This window comes from Amblyomma mixtum, chromosome 9 (assembly GCF_055824585.1).
Source record: "Amblyomma mixtum isolate Tamu chromosome 9, ASM5582458v1, whole genome shotgun sequence".
In the NCBI taxonomy this organism is placed as follows: domain Eukaryota; kingdom Metazoa; phylum Arthropoda; class Arachnida; order Ixodida; family Ixodidae; genus Amblyomma; species Amblyomma mixtum.
In genome coordinates this window covers 56,383,121-56,406,974 of record NC_143020.1, presented here as the reverse complement: position 1 = coordinate 56,406,974, position 23,854 = coordinate 56,383,121, and the positions used below count along the sequence as shown (strand labels likewise).

Genomic DNA, 23,854 nt, shown 5'->3' with positions numbered 1-23,854 from the left:
TTGGAGCCCAGGGGGTTTGCTGCTGAAGCACACTGTCTGGTTCGTAAAGCATCTCCAGCGCCCCAAATTTGCTGAAGGTAAGAATATTTCTGATCCTGCCTCCTCCAATGGGTTGGACTACCGCGAATGTTATAGGAGTCCCACTGCGAGGCTTTGAAGCAAACCTCATGGGCTCTAAGCTTTTGACAGACTTACGCTGTACGAAGCCTTGGATTATGCCATTAAGCATGCGGCAGATACATAAGTAGCTGTGTGTATGGAGATGGTACAGAAAAGTGGGTGTTTCTACGCCAGACAGTCCGAAACCCTCATGATATCTCTGGCAGTGTCTACATCATCAGGTAAAAAAAGAATCCACCAGCGGGCACTCTTAAAGGGGTAGAAACAACAAATTTTTCGTTGGCGTGTTTTTTGTTTCAAACGTTGCTTGTAGCCCCAAGAAACGTGATACGCGCTCCGTAATTCATATATGCGCGGTAAATAATTTGTGATTGCATTATATATACTGACCGATTTCGATTTCTGTGTGCCGCGGTTTGCTGTCACGGCAAGACCACGGAACAGCAGCAGCGCTGGTCACGTGGGCGCACAGAAGTTCTGACACACGGTGGTCACACGAGTCTCTGTGGTCACTCGAACCGCGGCGTAAGGGAAATGAAGGAGGTGGCTGTGAAATAAGGAAGAGAAAAATAAGTGCCGTTGGTAGTGCTCCGGGATAACTGCGACCGCCTGAGGATCTTTAACGTGTAATGACATGGCACAGCACACGGGCGCCGTTGCATTTCACCTGCATCGAAACGCGACCGCTGCGGCCGGGTTCGTGCCCGGGTATTCCGGCTCAGTAACCGAGCGCCCTCACCACTGAGCCACTGCGGGGGGTTGATCAAGAGACGAGGGAGCTCGCCCGTGTCGCCAATGGCAGCTTTTCATAGCCGCACACGAAAGTTAGAAGGTGACTAACGAAGGCAAACGCATCGCTAATGCCGATGAAGAGCAGGTGAATGCTGTGGTGGTGGCAGTGGAAAACATTTATTTAGGCCGTTTACAGGAGAGAGTGGCGACTGGCCTTAGGAGTTGCCCCATAAAATTCTAGGAGCGGCCCCTAGGCTAGAACCCCAGTGGCTTGCACGGTAGATCGGGCCCTAGCCACGAGAGCTCGTTGGCGCTCTATGGTAGAGCAGCGAAGCAGGGCAGCTTCCCAGCTCTCTCAGCAGTGGCGGTAGCCCCCCCCCCCCCCCCCCCCCCCCTCCTCCCAAAAGCCTTTGAATATTTTCCCGAACGTCCGTTTTCGGGCTCTCATAGGGCGAGATGTGATTTTTTACGTAGAACTGGAAACCTTTTTCCTGCGTGATGCGTCAAGTAGTCCCCTACTTTGTACGTTCACCGTGTTCGCGGCTGCCTTATTTCACACAATTCCACGTTCTACACGTTGGTAGTTATACGAGCACAACTAGTAGTGATTGTCTCGATATCGTGGTCCTGCCGTGCCCCCAACGTTGTGTTGCCATGCCGCCGGCGCGGCGATGACGGCGGTGCCATTCACCTGCGGATGCGGTGGGCAGGAAACACGTCGGGCGACAAAGAGCCACCCATTCATGTCTTTATCCCACCATGGGACACAGCGACGCCAGAGGGGATCATCCCTTTTTGGCTTGACAATTAGCGCCGACCAGCCGCCTTGAAGGAGGGTACTGAGGGCGGAACAAAGCCACTTCCTAGAACTGAGTAATGAAGGCCGCTAATCCCGCCGGTGAAATGTCCGGGCAGGTGCTTTGACCTTCGTGGACATGCCGTGGCGGGATATCTCAGCCGTCGGCTTGTTTCCCCTGGTATCGAAATGAATATTGCTGGGGTAAACGTTAACATTCAAATACTGAGTAATTGTATAACATCTGCACCGTTCGCCATTTATTTTTCAACAACAAAGCGCACAAATTTTTTTGTGTGAATAAAATAAATAAAAAATCGTTGTTTCTATTTTTTTTCTTTTTTGATATACACTGAGGTTTCCCCTCAATGTGGACCAGTAAGGCTTACACCTTAAAAAAAATCAAAAACATCCCCTAGGCTCCTTGCTTTCGGTGACTGTTCGGCTCCTTCGTGTGCATGTCATAACGAGCCCCTCATTTCCCTCCCCTTGTCTGCTCAGTACAGGGCAGGCCAACTTTAATTTGTTCTCAAAGTCTCTTAAAAAGGCACCAAGAGTGAAGCTTACAGATAAGCAATGTGTCAGTCAAGTGGAGCACCATACGCACCTCGCTGGCGTTGACTCTACTTACGAGTGCATGTTACAACGCAGCAGTGATGCCCAGGAATTAAAAAACGAAAGCTCCGAAAATAACCACATGTTTTGAGCATCACTTACGTATGCAAAGGAGAAAACCTTTATTAATGAAGTACGATTGCCTTGGCAGTAATATCCAACGTTGTAGCCCCACGAAAAAAAAGTTATGAGGGCCTTAACCATATATCTGCTGCAAAGAAGGTCAATGGTTTCGTACAACGTAAGTAGCTCTCACACGCACACACCAGGGAAGGTATGTTGTGCTCATAGTATATATCTTCACACCGCGTCTGCAACCGAATTGGGTTGCTTTTCTAATCCTGGACAAGATGTGATAATCATTACCACTATTGGACCGGCTAAATACATAGGAAGAAAAAAATGGCAATGGAACCGAGCCAGGTTCATTCCACCACTTACGGAAGCGGGGCTGCTCGATCACGTGTGGCGGCGCGGTAAGACGCCTTCATTCCCACTCCGATAAAGTGGGAAGTGTGGAGGTGGGGCGACTCAATCGCGATCGTAACATGCTCCCCAGTACCTCGGGAAGCAGCACTCTGCCACCAACCATTTCATTCGCATTCTGTGACGTTGCCGAAGGTCCGCTCCTGACACCTGCAGCTCCCCAGTACCTCGGGGAACTGCACTCTGCAAGCAAGCATTCCGTTCGGTGACTTCGGCGATGGTACACTCCTGTGACCCGGGGCAGTTCCCCAGTACCTCAGGGAAATGCCCTCTGCCACCGACCATTCCATTCTGTGATGTTGCAGAAGGTCCACTCTTGTTACCTGCACCGTCCGAGCACGCTTCGCACATTGGGGTACCTGCGCTATCTCGCAGCAAAGCAGGCCTGCACAATGTGTGCACTACAACCCAAAGATGGAAAGCGGGACGTGAAGAAACTGAAGAGATCTGTGGCGCCACGGAAATTTCCGCTGAACGCGACGCTTCCGTCGCACCCATGTACTTTCTACCGCAGCACCCTTTTTTAAACCTTCTCCACTCTTCCGAGCGAAGGATGACGTCAGTTGCCACCACAGCGCCCAGTATCCACTGGCCCGCTCGGGCAGGCCAACCTGGACAGCATTTGCCACCGGCAGCTGAGACATTCAACCCGCTGCCTCCCAGATACATGAGTCTCGAAGGACCCTGCCATGTTTCTGGTAGTAGACAGGGGCGTACAGTGTCTTTATATATGAGCGAGTTGCGACGTAGAGAAGCCCTGCTTAAGGTGCCGTAAAAATTGAACACCCATTTCTTTTATTCTCCTGTAAACGTTTGTCAAAATGCTGTAAGGTACTCCGAGTTACGCCTGAATAAACCGGGCATTTCTCGGGGGTAATCTCTTAATCAGTGCAAAGACTATTCATAGAGCCTCTTCACTGAAGTTTAGGTGGCGAACGGACGTTGTTGTGGTCGATGTTTTTTCCTCGGAGACTGGCACATACCCACGCTCAGAAGTCCAGAATATTTGAGTTATGCTTTTTCGTTATTATCACCTTCATTGTTCGCTTCCTTCGAAACGCGGCTTCTGCAGCAGGGCTCCAACTCGGGTACATCGGCTCAACAGCCGAGCGCGCTTACAACTGAGCCACCAACGCGGTTTGTTAACGCTTAATTTTGCGATTTTTGAGGAAAGGAAATGGCGATGTTACTGTCTCGTCACTCTGAAGGTACCACAACCGCGCCTTGAAGGTAGGGTGAAAGGTGTGAGCGAAAGAAGAAAAAGAGAGAGAGGCGGCGCAGTGGAGGACTCGGGAATAATTTCGATCACCTCGGGACATTTAACGCGCATTGAAATAGTAAGTCAATCCATTATGACCTCGAGCGTAAGAGAAGCTTGGAAGAGCGCTAACATCATCTTAGTTCATAAGAAAGGTGATGTCAAGGACTTGAAAAATTGCGAGCCGATCTGCTTACTGTCCATTCCCTGTAAAGTATTTACTAAGGTAATTGATAATAGCTAGAAGGCAACCTTAGATTTCAATCAAACGAATGATCAGGAACGCTTTCGTATAGGATAGTCGACAACAAACCATATTCACACAATCAATCAGCTGATAGAGGAATGGTAACGGAGCAGATTCCAAGAGAAGGCGAGAGTAGCAGGGGCGGCAGAAAGCTAGGTGGGCGGATGTGCTTATGAAATTTGTAGGGAGACGATGGCGGCAACTGGCAAAGGACAGGGTTAACTGAATAGACATGGGAGAGGCCTTTGCCCTGCAGTGGTCGTAATCAGGCTGATCATGATGATAAGGATGATGATGACGATATTACGTGGGCCAAAGTGGACGCTGCATAAACGACCGTCTACGAGAGCACGCAATTAACATCCGCACGGGATACGGCAGCACGCTGGCAAAACACGTATCCGCCTGTCATTGCACACCTAACCTTGGACGAAGCCAGATTTTGAGGCGGTATAATCATCAACACAAACGTGAACTATATGAAGCATTCATCATAGATAGGAAAGGCGCGTCATGCGTTAGCGCTCCATCGATGGCACTGACAAGAAAAGAGATTAAATATCTTGAATAACCATTGACGACATGATGCGACAGGAGGATATCTTCCTCGCCTTCCTTTGGTTTTTTTGTATTCCTTTCCGGTATTTATTGCGAGCAATGCAATAAACCATGCAGTTGTAAGTTCAGCGCTGTGTGTGTGCGTGTCTTCTTTCTTCGTCCCGTGTAAGCGCGCTGTTTTACGGTGTGATATTACGGGCATCACCTTAGACTTTACACAGTTTTTAAGAACAAGCTTTTTGAGTTAAAACGGTTTCTTTATTCGCCTTTTTTTTTTGTAACGCCTTTCCAGTACATCAAAATACACTAAGACGTGCTACACTGCAGGCTGATTAACTAAATTGATTAGTTAATTTTTGACGATTACTTTTAGAAACCTTAATTATTGATTCGGGCATATAAAACTGTAGATTATATCCATTTCAGTTTTTCGAATTTTGAAAACGCGGTTACCATTGGCGTTGTAGCCCAAGAAATTTTGCCTACATCGCGCCAAAATACGTGCGCTTTCGAGAAGCTTGCAGGCAAACCACCCTCGCCAGTGCGCCTAACTCGTCGAAAGAGCCAAAATGTGTTGGGGCCACAGCGCCGAGTGAGTGTAACCCCGTTTTCGAAATTCTAAAAAGTGATATGGGTAATACTTACGCTTGGCTGCTCGTGTCTCAATATTTAAGGAGTCTAGCTGTATTAGTTAGAAAGTTAGCTATTCTACATTAGTTAACTAGTCTGCCATTAGCACACCTCAGCTGTATTCTGATGTACTTCACCGCCGACAAACCTTCGTCGCTTCGTTTTTAGTCTCGCCAATCGGACTCTCCCATCTCCTCTTTTAGCCTCCTTTTTAAAGTTAAAGGCCCCGTTCAGCTGAAAATTCGGTGTCGGCGTTGTCGGTGCGGGCGCTATGAACAAAAAAGTGGCTGTGGATTCAACTCAGCTGAGCCAGGATATACAGAGAGGAAGCTCTGTCAGCAAGCACTGCAATTGTATCGCGTGATGCATCAAATGCCACAAGTGCAAGAGCGAGCATCTAGAGCGGTGGTCGGCGCAGCGGTGGACGTGACTGCCAAGCGCAAGAGCTAATCGCGTGACACATCACGTGCCACAACTGGCAAAGACGAGTGGTCAAGCAGCAGCCAGCGCGGCGGCGGACGTGACTGCCAAGCACGCAGCTGTTGCGGCGGCGATTCACATGACATGACGTCATAGCACATGCGGCGCGCCTCCCGTTAGAGATGGATAAGAGCCACTTGACCTTCAGGCTCAGCATAGGAGGAATCGAGCTATTCGCTCTAAAACCACTAGCGTTGCTCTGGCAGGCAGTCCCTAGAACAATCGACCCTGAAAGTAGGCGAGCCCTTGACGGCGACTTCATGCTCGCGGCGTACTCCGTCTCACACTCTCGCGCATTTCTGTCCAGAGTTGGCTGATGGTCAGAATGTCTCATACGTTACACAGTTACCATGACCGCAGCCAGTAAGCCGTGTCGGTCCTCCAACGGGTCTGAAAGCTCCGCCCAATGGGGAATTTTCAAGCGCCCGTCGGAGCCGGCTCTGGGGCCGAATGGGTGGGGCTGGCGGATAAGCCCCGAAGTTTCAGCCTGCGAAAAATGAACAGGAGATGGAAAGGCGCGAAGAGACTGAATTTCACATTTTGACTACCGATAACTGAACCGCCGCGGTGGCTGAGTGGTGAGGGCGCTCGGCTGCTGAGTCGGAGTACACGGGTACGAACTCGGCCACGGCGGCCGCGTCTCGATGGAGATGAAACGCAAAAGGCGCCCCGCGTGTTGTGCTATGTGAGTGCACATTAAAGATCCCCAGGTTGTCAAAGTTATTCCGAAGCTCTCCCATGCGGCAACTCTTTCTCTCTTTCACTCGCATCTTCTTGTCACCTCTTACGATGCGGTTGAGGTGCCCACCGAGAGGTGAGACAGTACCGCGCCTTTCATTTTCTGGTAACGAATCATTTTTTAAAACTTAAAGCATTACTTGGCTCATAGGCAACGAAACCGGGCTGAACCCGCCGCGGTGGCTCAGTGGTTACGGTGCTCGGCTGCTTACCCGAAGGACGCGGGTTCGACCACGGCCGCTGCGGTTGAATTTCGATGGAGTCAAAATTCTTGAGGCCCGTGTACTCTGCGATGTCAGTGCACGTTAAGGATCTCCAGGTGGTCGAAATTTCCGGAGCCCTTCGCTACGGCATCCCTCATAGCCTTAGTTGCTTTGGGACGTTAAGCCCTAATAAGCCAAATCAAACCGAAACCCGGCGGCGTCGGCGTTGTGGTACAGCAACAGCTGCCCCGAAAACCCCACTGACGTCACCACAGGCGCGCAAGACGTCAGCAGTAGAACATAAAATAGCAATGGGTGATCATAAGCGATGAAGGATGAGGCTGTAGTAGTTAGTGGTAGTGATAGTGGTAGTTTTGGAATGATAGAAGATGCTAGTAAATAACGAAGAAGGTCATTAATGTCAATGGCAATGATAAAGGCCTTCAACCTATAGGTCTTTAGGTCAAACGCGTTTAGAGGGATGGTCTTAAGGGTTAATAATCGTAGGTTGAAAGCCTTTAGGTGAAAGATCTTCATGCTAAAGGCCTTTGTAATAAAGTTATTTTATGGCTGTGACGTCTAGTTGCAATTCCGGTCCGTCAAAGGCCTTTATGGTAAATGCCTTACATTTACAGCACCTATGGACTTAAATTTTCCACCGTAACTTTTTAAAATTATGCTGTTCGCACCGCCCAGCGTGTCGACTCCGACGCAAGACCGCGAGTCGTCGCCGCAAGATTAACGCCATTTCCGTGCTCGCACATCGCGAATGGCAGATACGAGACAACTAGACACATGTGTATTAACTGAGCCGACGTCTTGAGCGCAATGAAGAAACCGTTAGCACTAACCGCTACGACCACGTTAGCACGTGCGCTGTATGATGAGTAAAAATTGAAAATTGCTACAATATTGGCCAATTCATTCGGTGTGGTAGTGCCCTACTGTTTAAAATTACTTCGCAAGCATGCTAACTTGAGAAGCTTTCCCTAAGTTCACTGCGATGCGCAGCACGGCTGGTAGCTTTTTCGTTTGGGTCCATCGAAAGGCGTGAGTCACTGCCGGGATTTGAACCCGTGTCCTCCGACTGGTGCAACTTTACACAGTGAACTGAGACTCGCCAAGTGCGGCTATGCTAAGGTGAGACCAGACGCCGTCTCAACTCAGTAGAGGACGGTGGTCCTGGCTTAGGTGAGTAGGTCTTTGACTACGAAGGTGGCTGCCAGAAAAACATCATGTAACGGACCCCGAACAGACTGCGAAATAACCGTAGAAGATGACCCCCTCCACCTCTTAGTTACAAAGGTGAAATAGGCTCATGACTGTTGGTTTCCAAACTCCGGAGATGCCATAGCGCAGTGTATGATGTGTTCAGTTTAGAGTCTTATAGGCCTGAAGTCTTTCTTAATGCCGTTCGCAGTTCAAGGTCAAGCGCAAACTTTCCCTGGAATCCCATATTAACAGGTTCTGACGGCAGCCACTATAGCGAACAATGGAGATATTTTCATTCGTAATTCCTAGACATCTATAGAGTACAGTTAGATGGAGTTTCGATTATCCGGTTCGATCTAATACGAAAAACGACGACTAAGGGGACGATAAACGACGACCGCAAAGCGCACTCTGTTTTCGGGGTCTTCGTTTGGCGTCTCCTTAGCAGTCGCGGAGTGTCCTAGTGTTAGCGCGCTAATCGAACACCATGTACAATCAACTATCCCCTACTGTCGACTATGATATTGGCTGAATGCTGCAAGAATGTGATGCAATGACAGCCTACGTACTCCTCCTGCTCGCTGCAAAATTTGCCTTTTAAAACGATTCTTTAGCTCGCACTTATATTTTCTGACGGCCATTGAAAGTCAATGAAGTGTACTGCTTATTGAAAATTCAAGCGGTATTTTTGCAAGCTCAACAACACCGTGTGGCAACTATGCAAACAAAAAATTGGCAGTGTCTTAGCGCAGCTATGCTAGGATATACATAGCGAGAGGTACGGTATATTGTAACAGCCAGCCGGGTATACAGAGTATTTTAAATAAATGAATGAATAAAAGAATACTCCACTGGCGAACACGAGACCTGTCACAGTCAGTGTTTCCGAAACTTCAGGAAGAACTTCCTCTGATTCTATTGCAGGGTAAAAACAATTGCGCCTCTCCCGTAACCGAGAGTAGAGTAAGCATGAAATGTTTACGGCCTAACACAGGCTCCATTGCTCGGCTTAAGCAGCTGTGATGGTGGCGGCATTGAAATCCAGGACGATGCAGAAGCGTACGCGGACACGACGAGACGCAGGCCCGACAAGAATGTATAGACCAGATTTTTTTACCCTCGCACGCAGGCTGCGGACGCGCGCCTACTCTCGACGCCAGTCGCCATCTGTCGGCGCGCGCGGTCCGAGGGACTGCGGGTCGCGCCGGCGCCGCGCATAGAACGCATGTTTACGTGTTCGCTTCTGCCGTTTTGTGCTCCATCAGCTAACGTATGAGGGTGTGTGCTGTGCGTCACTACTCACATTTGCCCTCTTCCAGACAGTGCTGCGGTTATCTTGTGCGCAGTTACTCGTTAACGTGACATCCGAGGGTAGTCGACCAGGTAGTGTTCGGACTGGAAACCGGCACTTCGAAGCAGATTTCTGCGCTGTCGTGTCGTTTGTTGTCGCCTTTTACGTGCGATATCATATATGATAATATTATGCATCAGAATGTAGATCTATTGACTTGACTCAGTGGAGTAGTAACTGGATAGGCGAGCTGCAGACTGAAGGTTGTCCCGACGGAGCGCGTGTTTTCGATCACCAGTACGTGTTCAGCATCCTTGCGCTGAGCTTGCTCTTGTTCCCATTAAGAACATTTCATGCACAGGATTGTAAGCACGACCGCTACCGATTTCAGCTGCTTTTTCCGCACGCATGTCAGAGGTATCTGGGGGGTAAAGGTTTATCTATAGTATATTTCTGCTGTTGGTATCTACCTTAGCTTGGTTTGGTTTATTAAGGTTTTACGTCTAAAGCTACTCAGGCTATGAGGGACGCCGTAGTGAAGGGCTCCGGAAATTTCGACCACCTGGGGTTCTTTAACGTGCACTGACATCGCACAGTACACGGGCCTCTAAAATTTCGCCTCCTTCGAAATTCGGCCGCCGCGGCCGGGATCGAACCCGCGTCTTTTGGGCCAGAGCAGAGAGCCGTAACCACTGAGCCACCGCAGCGGTGCGGTATCTACATTATTCATAGGAAAATATGCGCGATTTCATTACATTTTCCACACTTAGCCAAACGCCTACGCAACGCTCTCGCACGCGGCGAGAGCTCCTGAATAACATAACGCGACTTCGGACCTCAGAATTAGTGAAAGCTGGATTAGCTGCTCATATCTATTCCAGCTTTTATAAATTAAGCGAAAGTACGTTTTTATGCACCAGGTTGCATAAACCATGACAAAATTTGTTTTCTGTTGGCGCTGCAACTCAGTTGAGCTCACAGCGGTAATTTGTTGATAAACTGGCGCGGCGACAAGAAAGCCGTTTGTGGAAGGGGGGGGGGGGGCTTTATGGCCGGCAGGAAGGAATAAGAGTGCATGGGAATTGGAACTGCATACTAGCCGCACACCTAATTCTTGATATTGAATAAAAAGTTTCTTTGCGGTGGAGCACCAAGACGGAATTCGATTAAGCACGAGCGCGTTCTAAGCGCCGGCACAATTAACCTGAATGTCAAACTAAATGTCATTAAAACGCGTCAATGTTATCGCTTTGATAACGCAAATACTTCCTGCAACACAGCCACGCAGCGGAAGTATGCTCGACAATGTTTTTTTAGCGCCCGAAGCGCGGCTATATGCAGGCGCGGCCGCGGAACTGCCGCGGAACTCCATTCCCTGCCCGTCCTGGTTGGGGGTGCAACAAAACTGCTCGACCCCTGTTACCGGCCTGTATTCGTCCCTCGCTAGACTTGTTAGCGGCGCATCCTTTCATACATCTGTTTGTCATTCCCAGTTAGCGAGCCAGCTTTTCATTTCTTTTTAGGCCTCCCACCGCTTCAAGAGCGGAGGGGCGGAAGTCGATTGTGTTCGAAACACACGGCGAAGTGCGGACCCGGCAACCGCCCGTTTGCTTTTCTCATGTGTGTTTGTGTTCTGTGTGTTTGTGTCTTTTCTCCGCTCCGAAGCCCATGTCGTTCATTGGAGTCAAGGCGTACGCAAGATGCATGAAGGATAAGCGGTGTGTGTGCGGAGCATTCAAGTGGGCGAGCGAGAGAAAGGCTCTGCTGCACTAGTAATTAAAACCTTGTTTTGAGGGGCTTGCATAGAAGAAAAAAAACTGAGAAGGGAGCGCGCACGCCAGAGCGTCTCGTGACGTGATCACGGCGGGGGGGGGGGGGGGGGGGGGGCGAGCCAACTCCCTCAGTTTTACTATTTTTTACTTTTTATTGCTAGGGTTTCAAGGCTGTCACCACACGCTCTCTCCGCAGTTTTTTTTTGTTTCTTCATGCGGGTTTGTAGGCATGAGCGCAGAACAGAAGGCGCTGCGGAAAGCGTTGTGCAGACAATGCGACGCAAGGCTACGCCCAACTTTCTCCCGTCAGTCAGAACGATGCACCAATGGACTGCCTTTAGCGAAAGTAACCCCCCATGACGTCAACGGGGTTCAGAGTAGTGGGGCGGGGCCGTTTTTGTTGAAGGAAAGAACGAGCGGGCTTTGATTTGAATTTCGCAGCTTTTCAGGGCGCGGATGGCTCTAGTATTTTGCAGAGGTTATCTTCGATGCTCATCTATGCAGTGGGCTTGTTCTTCAAAGATGTCCGGACCCTGGTCAGTGGCCCTTTAAAAACAACTCAACTCAACTTTCAAGACGTCGCGGTTTATCCATGCTTAGAATGTCAGAAATGCGTGGGTAACATCCTGCCACGCTAGCGCCGAAAGAGGATGAACCAGGGATTAACCGCAAGGTTATGCCAATCTATAGGCACCATTGGATGGGCGGCAGTTTTTGAAGGGCACCTACCGCTTCGTTCTTGATTTGTGTCCGACCATGGAACTGCCGGTGTTAATAATCAGGGGACGACAGAGTTATCGTAAGGGTGGCCGAGGCCCCGAAAGGCATATATTTTCACCTATTAGGAATGCACAAGGCATTACTTCAGTCTTCTGATTGACTTAGATGGCAGTAGCAGGTCGCTGAAGATCACTGTGGAGCTGGACTGACTTGCCCACGGCTTTGACAAGTCATCTTTTCAATCTGTGAGAAACGGAAAGCAAAAAAGAATTGGTGGTAATTAACATTACAGAAGTTCTAAAGCAAGCGCTTAAACCAGTTTTTCTGAATAATGCAGAGTATGATTGATGTGTCCAGAGTAAATGCGCATATTGTCCTCTATATTTGTGTCTTATCGGTTCATATAATGTTTAGAATGGAACAGCTGGGTGCTGGAGTTTCTTTTTTAATTGTTGCACAATCCTGCGTTAATTGCGCCTCGACAGCAAATGCAGACGCTTTTATGGCATTCTGCAGTTAAGATCAGTGGGTGTAATACGGCCTAAATACATCTTGAATTCCGGTAAGCGAAAGACGATTAAATGCCATCTGAGGTACTATTGTAACGGATCCTCCAATCTACCTTTCAAAGAAATACCGACATAACCGCTTTAGAGAATTATCTAGATTACAGATGATTGTAGTATAATAAATGGCTAATGACCATCAATAAGAAGGGTAGCGGATCGGGCTAGTTGGTGCAGTTATGACATTTTTCGAAGAGCTAAAACAACAAGGACGCAGAGGGAACAGACAGGGACGGAGTTGGAAGTACCGCTCGTCCCTGTCTGTTCCCTCTGCGTCCTTGTTGTTTTAGCGCTTCGAAAAATGTCAAGACCATCAATAGTAATAAAAAGTATGTCATACCTTCCCATTGAAAACATTCCGACCTGTAAGCCAATTACGTCATTATCGGTTCGGTAATTTCAAGTGTTTTTAGGCATTATCAAAATAAGCTACCTTTCTTGGTCTGATCACATACCAGCAATTACGAGCGATGTTAACCGACGTCTTGGCTTTCTTTTCCGTCACTTAGAACTTGCCTCCACGTTTGTAAAATTTACGACCTATCTAATTAAAGTACGCATGTGCCATAGGGACCCATTTCCTGTATTCCTTACTATGGCTCTCGAATCAGTACAGAAACGAGCTTACCCGGTTGTTTAACTGCAGCTACTTCATTAATGTATCGAAGCTAAAGTCTCAAGCTAACTTGTCAGCACTTGTGTATAAGCTTAATGTTTCTCGACTTTCTCTTTTCTATTAATTTTATCATTCACGGCTACCGAGCTCCACCACTGTGCGCTCACACCGGACTTCGCAATGTGTCAGCCACTCTAAACGTATTTACAAGCCACGTGCCAATACAACGGCGCATCTTTTATAGTTTTTAATCCAGACTTCAAAACAAGGGAATCATTTTCTAGCTCGTTCTGTGCTCTACTCCACAAAGTAACACTGGAGGTATTCACAGTGAAAATAATCGAGTGTTGCAATAACTGCTGTAGTGTTTTGATGCAATACCACTATCCCGCGAGTAATGCCCCATACATGGAGCCCTTGATGTACAGTCTAATTAAATGCATAAATACGCGTCCAAATATTGATGCATGGTACCAGTGCCACGGTGGAATACACTCACATTAAGACAATTTGGTGACGGCACGACTTTCACATGATCCTTAAGGAAGCATAACCGTGAGAAAGACCTCGCTTACAGAACGTTCTGTTCTACTCTGTTAAGAATACACGCGGATGCACTAACGAAAAGGACGAACAGCCGCTACACTAACTACCGCTTCTACGTATCTTACGTCAGCCGCGGGTACATATATTTCCAGCAAGCTGAATCTCCTCGGCACATTTGGCTTTCTCCGGAATTCATTGCATCTTTCTTTCAGCGGTACTCGCCGTGACTCTCGATACGGTTATCACATTATCTTTACTGCGCCTTACTTGCCTTGACCATATCTAGTCCTAGTCGTACAAGACTTGAAGTTCATATTCATGTCATTGAAAGGGAAATAGTACAGACGGTCGTAGCCTACCTGCTTCAGTTCAACGGACGAAATCTTATTTGTGGGACTTGACGAGCAGGAGCTTGCCGGCAACGGTACCGCCACCGAGGCCGCCGCCGAGGCCGCCGCCGTATCCTCCTCCGAGGCCACCTCCGTAGCCACCGTATCCGCCGCCGTAGCCGCCGAGGCCTCCGGCTCCGAAACCAGCTCCGCCGAGACCGCCAGCACCGAAGCCTCCAACGCCAGCACCTCCACCGACGCCTCCGATGCCCGAGTGAGCGACGATGGCGCCCCCACCGCTGACTTGGTTCACGTGGTGCACACTCCTGACCAGGAAGGCGGGTCCGGCCACTACCCTTCTGCCGCCCGCAGCGCCTCCGCTCAGAAGGACGACACTGCTGCCGACGCCGACATTGCCTGCACCGCCGCCGAGGCCGCCTCCCAGGCCTCCTCCGAATCCACCCAAGCCACCACCGAAGCCTCCTCCGTAGCCTCCCAGGCCGCCACCGAAGCCTCCGCCTCCGTAGCCGCCCAGGCCTCCGCCATAGCCACCACCGCCGAGACCACCGGCTCCTCCGCCGACGAATCCGCTAAGGGCGCTGCCCACCAGGGCGCTCAGAAAGACGGCGCAGATCTGTAACGGTGAACGTTGCGCGGAGCTCCTAGTAAGATAGAAGCAGTGGCAGTCTGCGCTGCTTTTAGCTAAGCACTATCTCTTAACCGTCCCCGTTGATGACAGGTCTGAAGTCTGACCGGGACATATCTGAAAGAGTACTGCCAAAAGCGTAGCTCCCATCAGTAGCTAAGGACTAAAAAATAGCGTCTGCATCGTACAGCGCATGCCTGTTCCCGAGAGAGAGGGTTGGTATTTTGAACTGTGTCAGCTTGTTTTGTACGTTTGATCATTAAAACTTCAAAAGTACCAAGAAAAATCAAGTTTTCGGATGCGAGAACAGCACCCCCACACGCAATTGTAGTCGCACCGACTCCTTGCTTTTCTGCACGTTATGTTCCAAAGCACATCAGACCCAGTGAGGCTCGCGGACCATCTCGAATCAGACTTTAGGCAATACATGAACGAAAAGGCAACTGCTGGGACACGTCATAGAATACGGCGTCATTGGTGCATTATCATTCTACCCGCCAAATGTGCATGTTAGTGAGGCGTAATATAAGTTTCACGGATACTTGCACGTATGCCCGCCGAGCCGTTTAAACACCCCTTTTTCCCGGAGTAAAATGAGAACTGAGGATTCAGCGAATGAATAAAGTATGAAAGAAGTTTTGAATGCGTGCCAAGGCGAGTGTGGGGAAAACGCGAGATCTCGCGTTTCTATGGTGGCGGAATTCCGAGTTTGATATTCCTCTTAGATGCTGATAGCCGATAACCAGAGGTGGCAGTTTGTAGGAAAATAAATATGCTGAGCTCACAGGGTCTTCAGATGTCTGAATGTGAGGAAGTTAGTTTGTTACTCTGAGTCTGCAGAGAGAAAAGTTTGGCATAGTACGAGTATTACCGATGAAATTTAAGGGTGTAAAACCATGCAGCAAGGATGATATTTGTAAAATAGCGAAGTACATTAAAGAGCCTGAACATTCTGCATGGCTCTGTAATCTACGCAATGCTATGCGAAAGTATTAAAAGTGAGAACGTCTATGACAGTTATTTAAATTAAGTGCCTTAATTTTATAAGCATGTTTACTGCATTCTTGAACCCCAGGTAGATCAAATTTCCGCACCCCTTTACTACAGCATCCATTATACCCTGAGTCACATTGGGACGTGAAACCCTAATAAGTCAAACCAAATTGATATTTTTCGTAGCAGGTAAAGATATTGTACTTCTTTCTCTATATGCGCCATTAAACCCAACCCAACACAAACAAACACACTCTTTTCTCGAACTCTGCAAACATGTCCTCCACATAAAAATTATACCCGCACTGCCATGCAGAACCCTCTAAAAAAGTACTTATTTTTCATTTCTTATAGCTTCTTCAAGTTCTCCTTATTTTGATACCTAAATTTAGAAATTTATATTGCGAAAAAATGTAATGAGCATCACTCTAAGGACCTGGTATGGGCGCTACGAAATGAAATTGTGCAGAGTCTAAAATCGATGTCACGTCATGTCGTGATATCGCACATCATAAGAAGCGCATAACCTCTAGCAAATTTCATGCGGCTCCTAAGTGCTGAAATACATTAGCGAGCATCTTAGCCATCTTGAAAAGTACTCGTGGCTTTAATAATTCACACTACAGAGCAACACAACACCTGAGTTGAATTTTAACAGGGCAATCAGCATTTCCAGTGGAATTTGGCTTATAATAATGGCTTTCAGGAAAGCAAATTGCAAGAGTACACATTTTCTTTTTCTATCTTACCAATAGCTCATTCGAGAACATAAAAACAGTTTGAGAATTGCATACGTAAGGTTAGACGGCACATGACATCTGCAAGCAGAGAACTCAAGGTATGCCATTGGAAGAGCACTTGTCGACACACGCAAACACAAGCCCGGCCCAAGTCCGACATATGCATATAGCGACCGCCAAGGCGCTCAGTGCCAGCCAGCGAGCCGCTGTACGAAGTCCTTACCAGGGCGTTCATAGCGGCTGCGGGAGCTGGTTGATTGCTCTGACCACAAGAGAGCTTTGCAGGAGACTGTGGCTTCTGAGTGGCTTCCGACAGGCTTATATACACAGATCCACACCCCCTGGTTACGTCACATGCACCAGGTTGTGTGTGAGGGTGCAACGCGTGCGGCCAGTGCCTGCTGCCTCTCCACAGCCCCATCATTTACCACGGCTACCTCTCTCTCTCTCCTTCTCACTCTTCCTGGTCAAACCGACACGGAGGAGGATGAGGAGGCGGAGGCAGAGACCCTTGCAGATGACCACCGCGCAAGCTTCCTGATGTTGCGCGAAGCGCCACCCCATCGATGGCCCGAGAAGAAACAAAACGCGACGCACCAAGCCCGCGCCTATCTAGATGTATAAAACCGTATTCATACCATCGAGAAAGTGTAACGGCCATATGCAAAGGCTCCGCCGAAGACCCCCGTTGCACAGTGTCGAGGGGGGAGGGAAGGAGGGCCGTCCTACCTCGCCGAGCGGTGAGTAGCCGCTGCCGGCGCGGCTCCTCTGTCCTAAATCGGAGAGCGCGGTTACTTTCTCTTTTCCAGTTCCGAAGCGGTCATATAATTCCTCTGCGGCGCGCCCGTGTTCTCTTCGTTTTATTGCCTCGGTAATGCTTCTTAGTGTTCCTCGGCGAAAGCGTCTTCGCTTCTCCGTGTAACTTCGCGTGCGTCGTTGTCCGGCCGGAAGGAGCAAACGAGCTCGCGATATCGCGTAGGTACATCTTACGAGAGGCGTCGGCTGTACAAGCAAGGAAAAAAAAAACATCGCTTGAACACCTCGGGATTGCGCAACATCACGTGATGATAACGTCACCACAACGTGAGCGGTCACTTCGCGTGATGTTAACGTGCAGTGACTGACACATTACCGGCCACGTGACGTCACAGGCACAGTGACGTCACAAGCAGCGAGGAAGCGTCAAATCGTTCTCCTCACATTGGCTTGTTAACTGTGGAGGAGTACTGAACAATTGTAGTGATGCAATAGACCTTTTAAACTCACTCGTGCAGCACATTTATTCGGCCCAATACTGGGAACGTATTGGCAAATGGCGGTCGTACAAAAGCTCGGAGTGAAACCATCCTTTTGCAATATTGGGCCGATTACCTGTCCTGCTGAAGCAGTTGCGCCCTCAGGTCTACGCTAGAGACAAGAACATTTTAAAGAAATATGACCCGTAGTGAAAGAGACTACTAATCATGTAGGCTCTGTGGAGGTGTCTATATTATAGTTTAGAGTGGTGTTGGAACTCGCGAAATGAAGCTTAAAACTAAACATGAAGCTGTCGGTTGAAAAAATTATATTACGTACTATATACCTCGCGCCAGACTTACTAGTGTAACGGCCTTTATTGACAGTTGTGAAGGCCGGTTAGAGCGGGCGAGGACAGGTCCGGTCCCAGAACAGTTCACGCTCTCGTCTCGCGCCGCGCGTCGGCTCTGCTGCTTCAGCTGCCGATCGTCGTCTTCTCGTCTGGCGCCTCGCGTCCGGTCTGCTGCTCCAACTGCTGATCGTCTTCCTCTTTACACTAGTAACCCTTAATGATTTTGAAACACTTTTTAAACAGCTATACCAGTGCCATAAATGGTACATGCAAATTTTAATGTCCCCTCCTGTTTTTGGGAAAGTGATTCTAAAGGCCTGTTTTAGAAGATTTTATTCTGTGCACCAATGTCTGTATGCTCAATACAGGCAAATGAACATACCGCTCCCGAAGCTCGAGAAAAGTGAGCTGAATATACTTGTCTTCTAGGTCATCTTGTTTTTACGGATTTTAAATAGGATGCCCACGACCACCCCTACGGAAGCGATCACCTGTCAGTCGTATTTGGCTTACCATCAATCGTCCCTAATGAACGACGTCGTTTGTAGGTCCACACTGCTTACTGTGCGCATTTTCGTGAAAAGGCCATCTGCCGAAAATATTTTCGGATGATCTTAGCGTTGATGAACTCAATGAAAAGATTCAGGGGTACACTTTGTTGGCGTAAAGTGCGGTGAGGCGAATGCCTTAAGCGCAGTGTTGCTGCTTGTGTCACTGATGTGCGGTTAAGATGTTAAGCTTCGCCTCCGAGTGGAAAGCGACACCGTCTTGCAACGCTGCCAGGGAGTCTACAGAACGCCATCGCCCATTCTGCTCTACGTCTTGCTCGACGGTAAATTGGTTTTTGAGAAAAGGAAATTTATCTCTCGCGCATACCTCGGTGGACACCTGCACCTCGCCTCAAGGAAAGGGAGAAATATGGGAGTGAACGAAGACGCCGGATAGCTAGACGCGCCTTTTTTCATTTGAAACCATCGAGCTGGCATGGCGGAGTGGTTAGCGTGCACGTCTCGCACTCCTGAGACCCTGGTTCGATTCCCCAACTCGACCAATTTCCTACTCGGTTTTATTTATGTGATCTGACTAGAAAGGTTAATTAGGCTAATTCGTCTTTACCATTATTCCAGTGCCATCCACCATGTCCTGTCACTCACCTATCAAGCGACGGAACTCTATAGACCTTTTTCAGTTTCAGCCTCGCTCCCAGCGCGCCGAACACCGCCATGTTGCTTTCCTCCTCTTTGGCTGGCTCGGAAAGGCTGTGTCCGTGCGTCCCTTGCGTTCTCTGCGGTTCTCCGTGTTTACTGTATGCGGATGCTTAGCTGCAGTAGCCCGATTTGGGTGTATGTGCGATTAAAGGTGAAACGAGATCTTCGGGAAACCACTGCGCAGTCGTCTGCTGTTCAAACAACTACAGGAAGCGAAGGCGGCTTAAAGCGGATCAGTGTGAAGAACACAGAGCCACGGCGGCAGTGCGGTTGCGGGCTGTTTCAGCTACGCATAACTTACACGCGAGCACCTACTGCTGATGCCGCTAAGATATGTGTCATCTGTGAACCTTGCAAAAATCAAAATATAAGTAATAATTTGGTAAATGCTGCAGCAGCACTGCGGGCTACGTGAAACATTTCTGTTATAACTGCCGACACTGGCGACTGATTATTAACGACAACAGCACTGTAAAGATAACTATTTGACAGTACTTGAAAGCCATGATGCATTGCACAAATGCCACAGCTGTTTGCTTGCAGTAAATATCCGATAAACCAGCAGGACATAAAAAGCTGAACGCCGCAGCTTTGACGTGTCCACCTTGCATCGTGACACCTCATGCTTCGACCAAATACTATTTTCAACTGACGCCATAATGCAAAGTGGCGATTGTCAAAAAAATATGTGTCTATTAAGGACGTGCAATCAGCAGGCGCGCAGTGCCCACCCGACCACACGCAGGCGCTTTCTCGCTCATTCGGCATTAATCAGCGGCCGCACCCGAGACGGACCAAGCAGATACGCCGCTCAGGAACTGTCACAGGAGGTGCACCAGTTCCGAGTGTATAAATTAGATCGCGTTCGAAGGCCAGATGCCTCCCTACTACACCCCGCCGCGGTGGCTCAGTGGTTACGGCGCTCGGCTGCTGGCCCGAAAGACGCGGGTTCGATCCCGGCCGCGGCGGCTGAATTTCGATGGAGGCGAAATTCTAGAGGCCCGTGTGCTGTGCGATGTCAGTGCGCGCAAACCCCAGGTGGTCGAAATTTCCGGAGCCCTTCACTACGACGTTCCTGATAGCCTTAGTCGCTTTGGGACGTTAAACCCCAATAAACCAGCCTCTCTTGCATATTTTTCCGAGTTTAGCGAAATGTGGGACGACGCGAAGCTGCAAATCCGGTTTCCTCTATTCATGCGACACTTTGCTTGACGCGCGGCGCCGACGGATGCACTGGCGCTTTGAAGAGCGCTGCCACAGACTCGCATTTTCACGCTAAGAGTGGACCACCCGACATTTGCACTCTTCACCAGTTATTTTACCGTTAGTACGAAGTAATCAAGACATTTACGCAAAGCCAAGCGCCGCAACAGAATTCTGTGCTCTTATGCGCTCCAGCGGTGAGAGAGAGAAAAACTTTATTTGAAAAGGAATTCGGGGCACGCCCCAGGGTCCCCGCACAACCCCACTGCACTCAAGTGTTTATGTTCCTAAGGTCCATAACACTGGCAGCACCTCCGGTGGCGATGGTCTGCACGGCCGGGTCCTCCGAGCGCAGCAGGGTCTCCCAGTCCTCCCAGGTCTTGAAGTTCTCTAGGTCCCGCGGGGGAGCGTCCGCCAGGTAGAGAGAGATGATGTGGAGGGAAGAAGCGAAGGGTTCTGGGCATAGGGCGCATTCCGGAGTGGGGAAGGAGGGATGATAGTGGGCTGGGGTAAGGGGCGAGGAAGAGTGTGTGTCTGTAATCTGCGCCAGAGTGTTGCTTGTTTGTTATCTAGGGACTAGTGGGGCGGGGGTAGAGCTGGCGTGAGGCTCTGTAGGACTGCGTCAGCTCGCTGAATGTGTGCATGCGCTCCTTCCTGAATCCCCGATCCGAGGCGACCTGAGCCCGGTTTAAAGAACTTCGTGCTAAAAGGTTGGCGGTTTCGTTTCCGGGATTCCCGGACTGCGCAAGCACCCATATCAACTCCACTTGGCGGGGTGGGGGTGCATCGGGCGAGTCCAGTATGCCAAAAGCAATGACATCGACTCGGCCTCGAGCAAAATTTAGAATCGCAGTTTTCGAGTCGCTTAAGATGTAACCGGGCTTCCGTGCGGGTGATAGCAAGTGCAATGGTGGCTTCCTCTGCAGCCTCTGGGCAGGTGTCTGGCTGGAGAGGTATTGTGAGGAGGGCGGATAAAGAGGAGTCCGCCAAAGCTGCTGTCGCCTCATCACCCGTGCAGGCAGCGTCCACCCATATGGCGTCCGGCTCGGAGCCGTACGCTCGATGGAGTGCCTTCGCACGGGCTCTGCGGCGGTGCTCATTGTGGGACGGGTCCATGTTCCTCGGGAGCGGCCTGATGAGGTGCTCTCGGTGAAGGGGTCGTGGGATGGCGAGGAGGGTTGGGTCGTTGGCTGTTATTCTTGTTCCGAAGGACTCCAGGATATACCGACCTGTGGAAGTTTGTGCGAGCCTGGTGTATTGGGCCTGTCGGCGGGCCTCTACCAGTTCCCCGATCGTGTTGTGGAGGCCCAGGCCTAGCAATCTGTCTGTGGGTGTGTTGAGGGGAAGATGAAGTGCTACCTTGAACGCCTTGCGAATCAATGCATCCAAAGCGTTTATGTCATGTTTGTATAGCCTTAAGTATGGGGTAGTGTGCAACACACGGCTGAAGACAAAGGCATGAATGAGGCGACATAGGCCGCGCTCCTTCACGCCTCTATCATGTCCCGAAACCCTGCGGATGAGGAGCGATATCGCGCCTACAACTTGGTTGAGTTTCTTGAGGGTGGTGGTGTTTTGCCATCGTTCTGGATGTGCAGGCCCAATACACGAAGGGTGCCAACCTCAGGCGCCGGGTTACCATTCAGTTCAATGTTAATGGGGGAGCAGGGGCAGCGGTGGTTCTTTGGCCGGATAAGGAAGAGTTCGGACTTCTCTGGGGAACAAGACAGTCCTATGGCCCGTGCGTAATTCTGGGTGAGTGTGGCTGCTTCCTGTAAGGTGTTCTCTATGCCGCCGTCAATGCCGAGGGTGGTCCACAGGGTGATATCGTCGGCATAAAGAGTGTGCTTCAGGTGGGAAATGTTTGCCAATTTTCGGGCGAGAGGGATGAGGGTAGCGTTAAAAAGAAAGGGGGAAAGGACGGACCCTTGAGGGGTGCCGATACTCTGAAGTGTGTAGAAGCTGGAAGACAGAGGGCCGAAGTGTATCTCAGCCATGCGGTCAGTGAGGAATGCTTGAATGTAGGCGCACGTGCGCACACCCACATTCAATGGGGACAGGGCAGTCATGATCGCCTGATGTTCAATGCGATCAAAAGCTTTGGAAAGATCCAGAGCTAAGACTGCCTTGGTGTGACCTGGAAGAAGCGGGTCGAAAAGGTCGTGTTCTGAGCTGCAGCATGGCGTCCTGTGCGGATAGATGGGGGCGAAATCGCACCATGCTATGCGGGTAAAGATTGTTGTCTGCCATGTGACTTGTGAGTCTGGCGAACACAACATGCTCGAGGAGCTTCCCGAGGCATCAGGTTAGCGAAATCGGGCGAAGGTTTTTAATTGTAAGTGGTTTGTTGGGTTTGGGTATGAAAGTTACCTTCGCGTGGCGCCAGGACGGCGGGAGGTTACCATCCCTAAGCACTGGTTGAAGTATTCCTTAATCTGGGTGATCGATTTGTCGTCCAGATTACGGAGCATGGAGTTTGTGATTTGTTCTGGCCCAGGTGCGGAGGTGGCGCGGAGAATCAGGAGGGCCGCTCTGACTTCCTTCTCCGTGATGTCGGTGTCGGGTGGGGGATTTGCTTGTCTTGTGTAGTGCGGTAGAGGTGTGGGGGCGCCTGGAGAAGGGCACATGTTTTGAAGTGTGTCTAGGAGGGTGTCGGGATCGTCAATGTGTTCGCATGTGAGGCGCGTCACGGGGTGTTGTGTTGCTGATTTGGTATGTGTGGGGTCAATGAGGTGTCGGAGGAGTTGCCGTGCGCGTTTGGTGGACAGGTTTCCGGCAATGCCGTCACATATCTTTCCCTAGTTGGACCGGCAGAGCCTGAGAGTGTTGTTGGAATTGTGTCTGCAGCGCGGCCAGGCGCTTTTTAAGTGTCCTGTTATGTTTGCTGCCTTTCCAGCGTTCCAGGAGGCTGTGATAAGCCTCCCAGAGGGGGGCTAGGCGTGTGTCGAGGGTAGGGGTTTCGTTTGTAGTTTCAATGTGTCGTGTGTTGTGGTGAACATCATGCTTGAGTGATTGCACCCATGCGTCGATATCTGCGATGGGTGTGTCTGGGAGGGCGGTGCGTGCAGCGCGAAGGACATCCCAGTTAATGAGTTTGTGTGTTGCATTTGCGTGACGGAGCCTGCGACCTCGATGTGTCGTGGTTGTGTATCCCCAGTCAGTTTGCTGACTGCTGAAGTCCCCACCGATGAGTAGGGGATGTTTCCCTGCTAGATGGTGTAGGTTTCGCAGAAGTGATTCTAGCGAGGCCATCGGCTGGGACGGGGGTGGTATATGTTTGCTATAAATATAGAAGGAAGTGAATGTGTGTGATATATAAGTTCAGTGATCACGCTGGGCGTCTCAGACGTGATGTAATGAATTTTGTAGGTGAGGCTGCGGTGGATGATTGTGGATGCCCTGGGTGTGTTAGTGGTATCTGAGTGTGTAGATGTGTAGCTGGGGAGGGTTGCCCGGTGTGGTCTCCTGGAGAAGAAGTATGTGAGGTGTGGGTGTCATGATGGGAAGGAGAAGTTGCAGAGGTGCGCGCTTGGCCCGGAAGCCGCGGCAGTTCCAAGTTAA

The 23,854-nt window shown here is 49.9% G+C and overlaps 1 protein-coding gene across 1 annotated transcript; it reads right to left on the bottom strand.

The window, feature by feature from the left end:
- Positions 1 to 13,970: 13,970 nt before the first annotated feature.
- LOC149329128 (uncharacterized) lies at positions 13,971 to 16,529 on the bottom strand. Its single transcript, XM_089559182.1, has 2 exons — positions 16,518 to 16,529; positions 13,971 to 14,549 (listed from the first exon to the last, which is right to left on the bottom strand). Exons 1-2 carry the CDS (start codon positions 16,527 to 16,529, stop codon positions 13,971 to 13,973), a joined length of 591 nt encoding a protein of 196 aa, XP_089415308.1.
- Between the last annotated feature and the right edge of the window lie 7,325 nt (positions 16,530 to 23,854).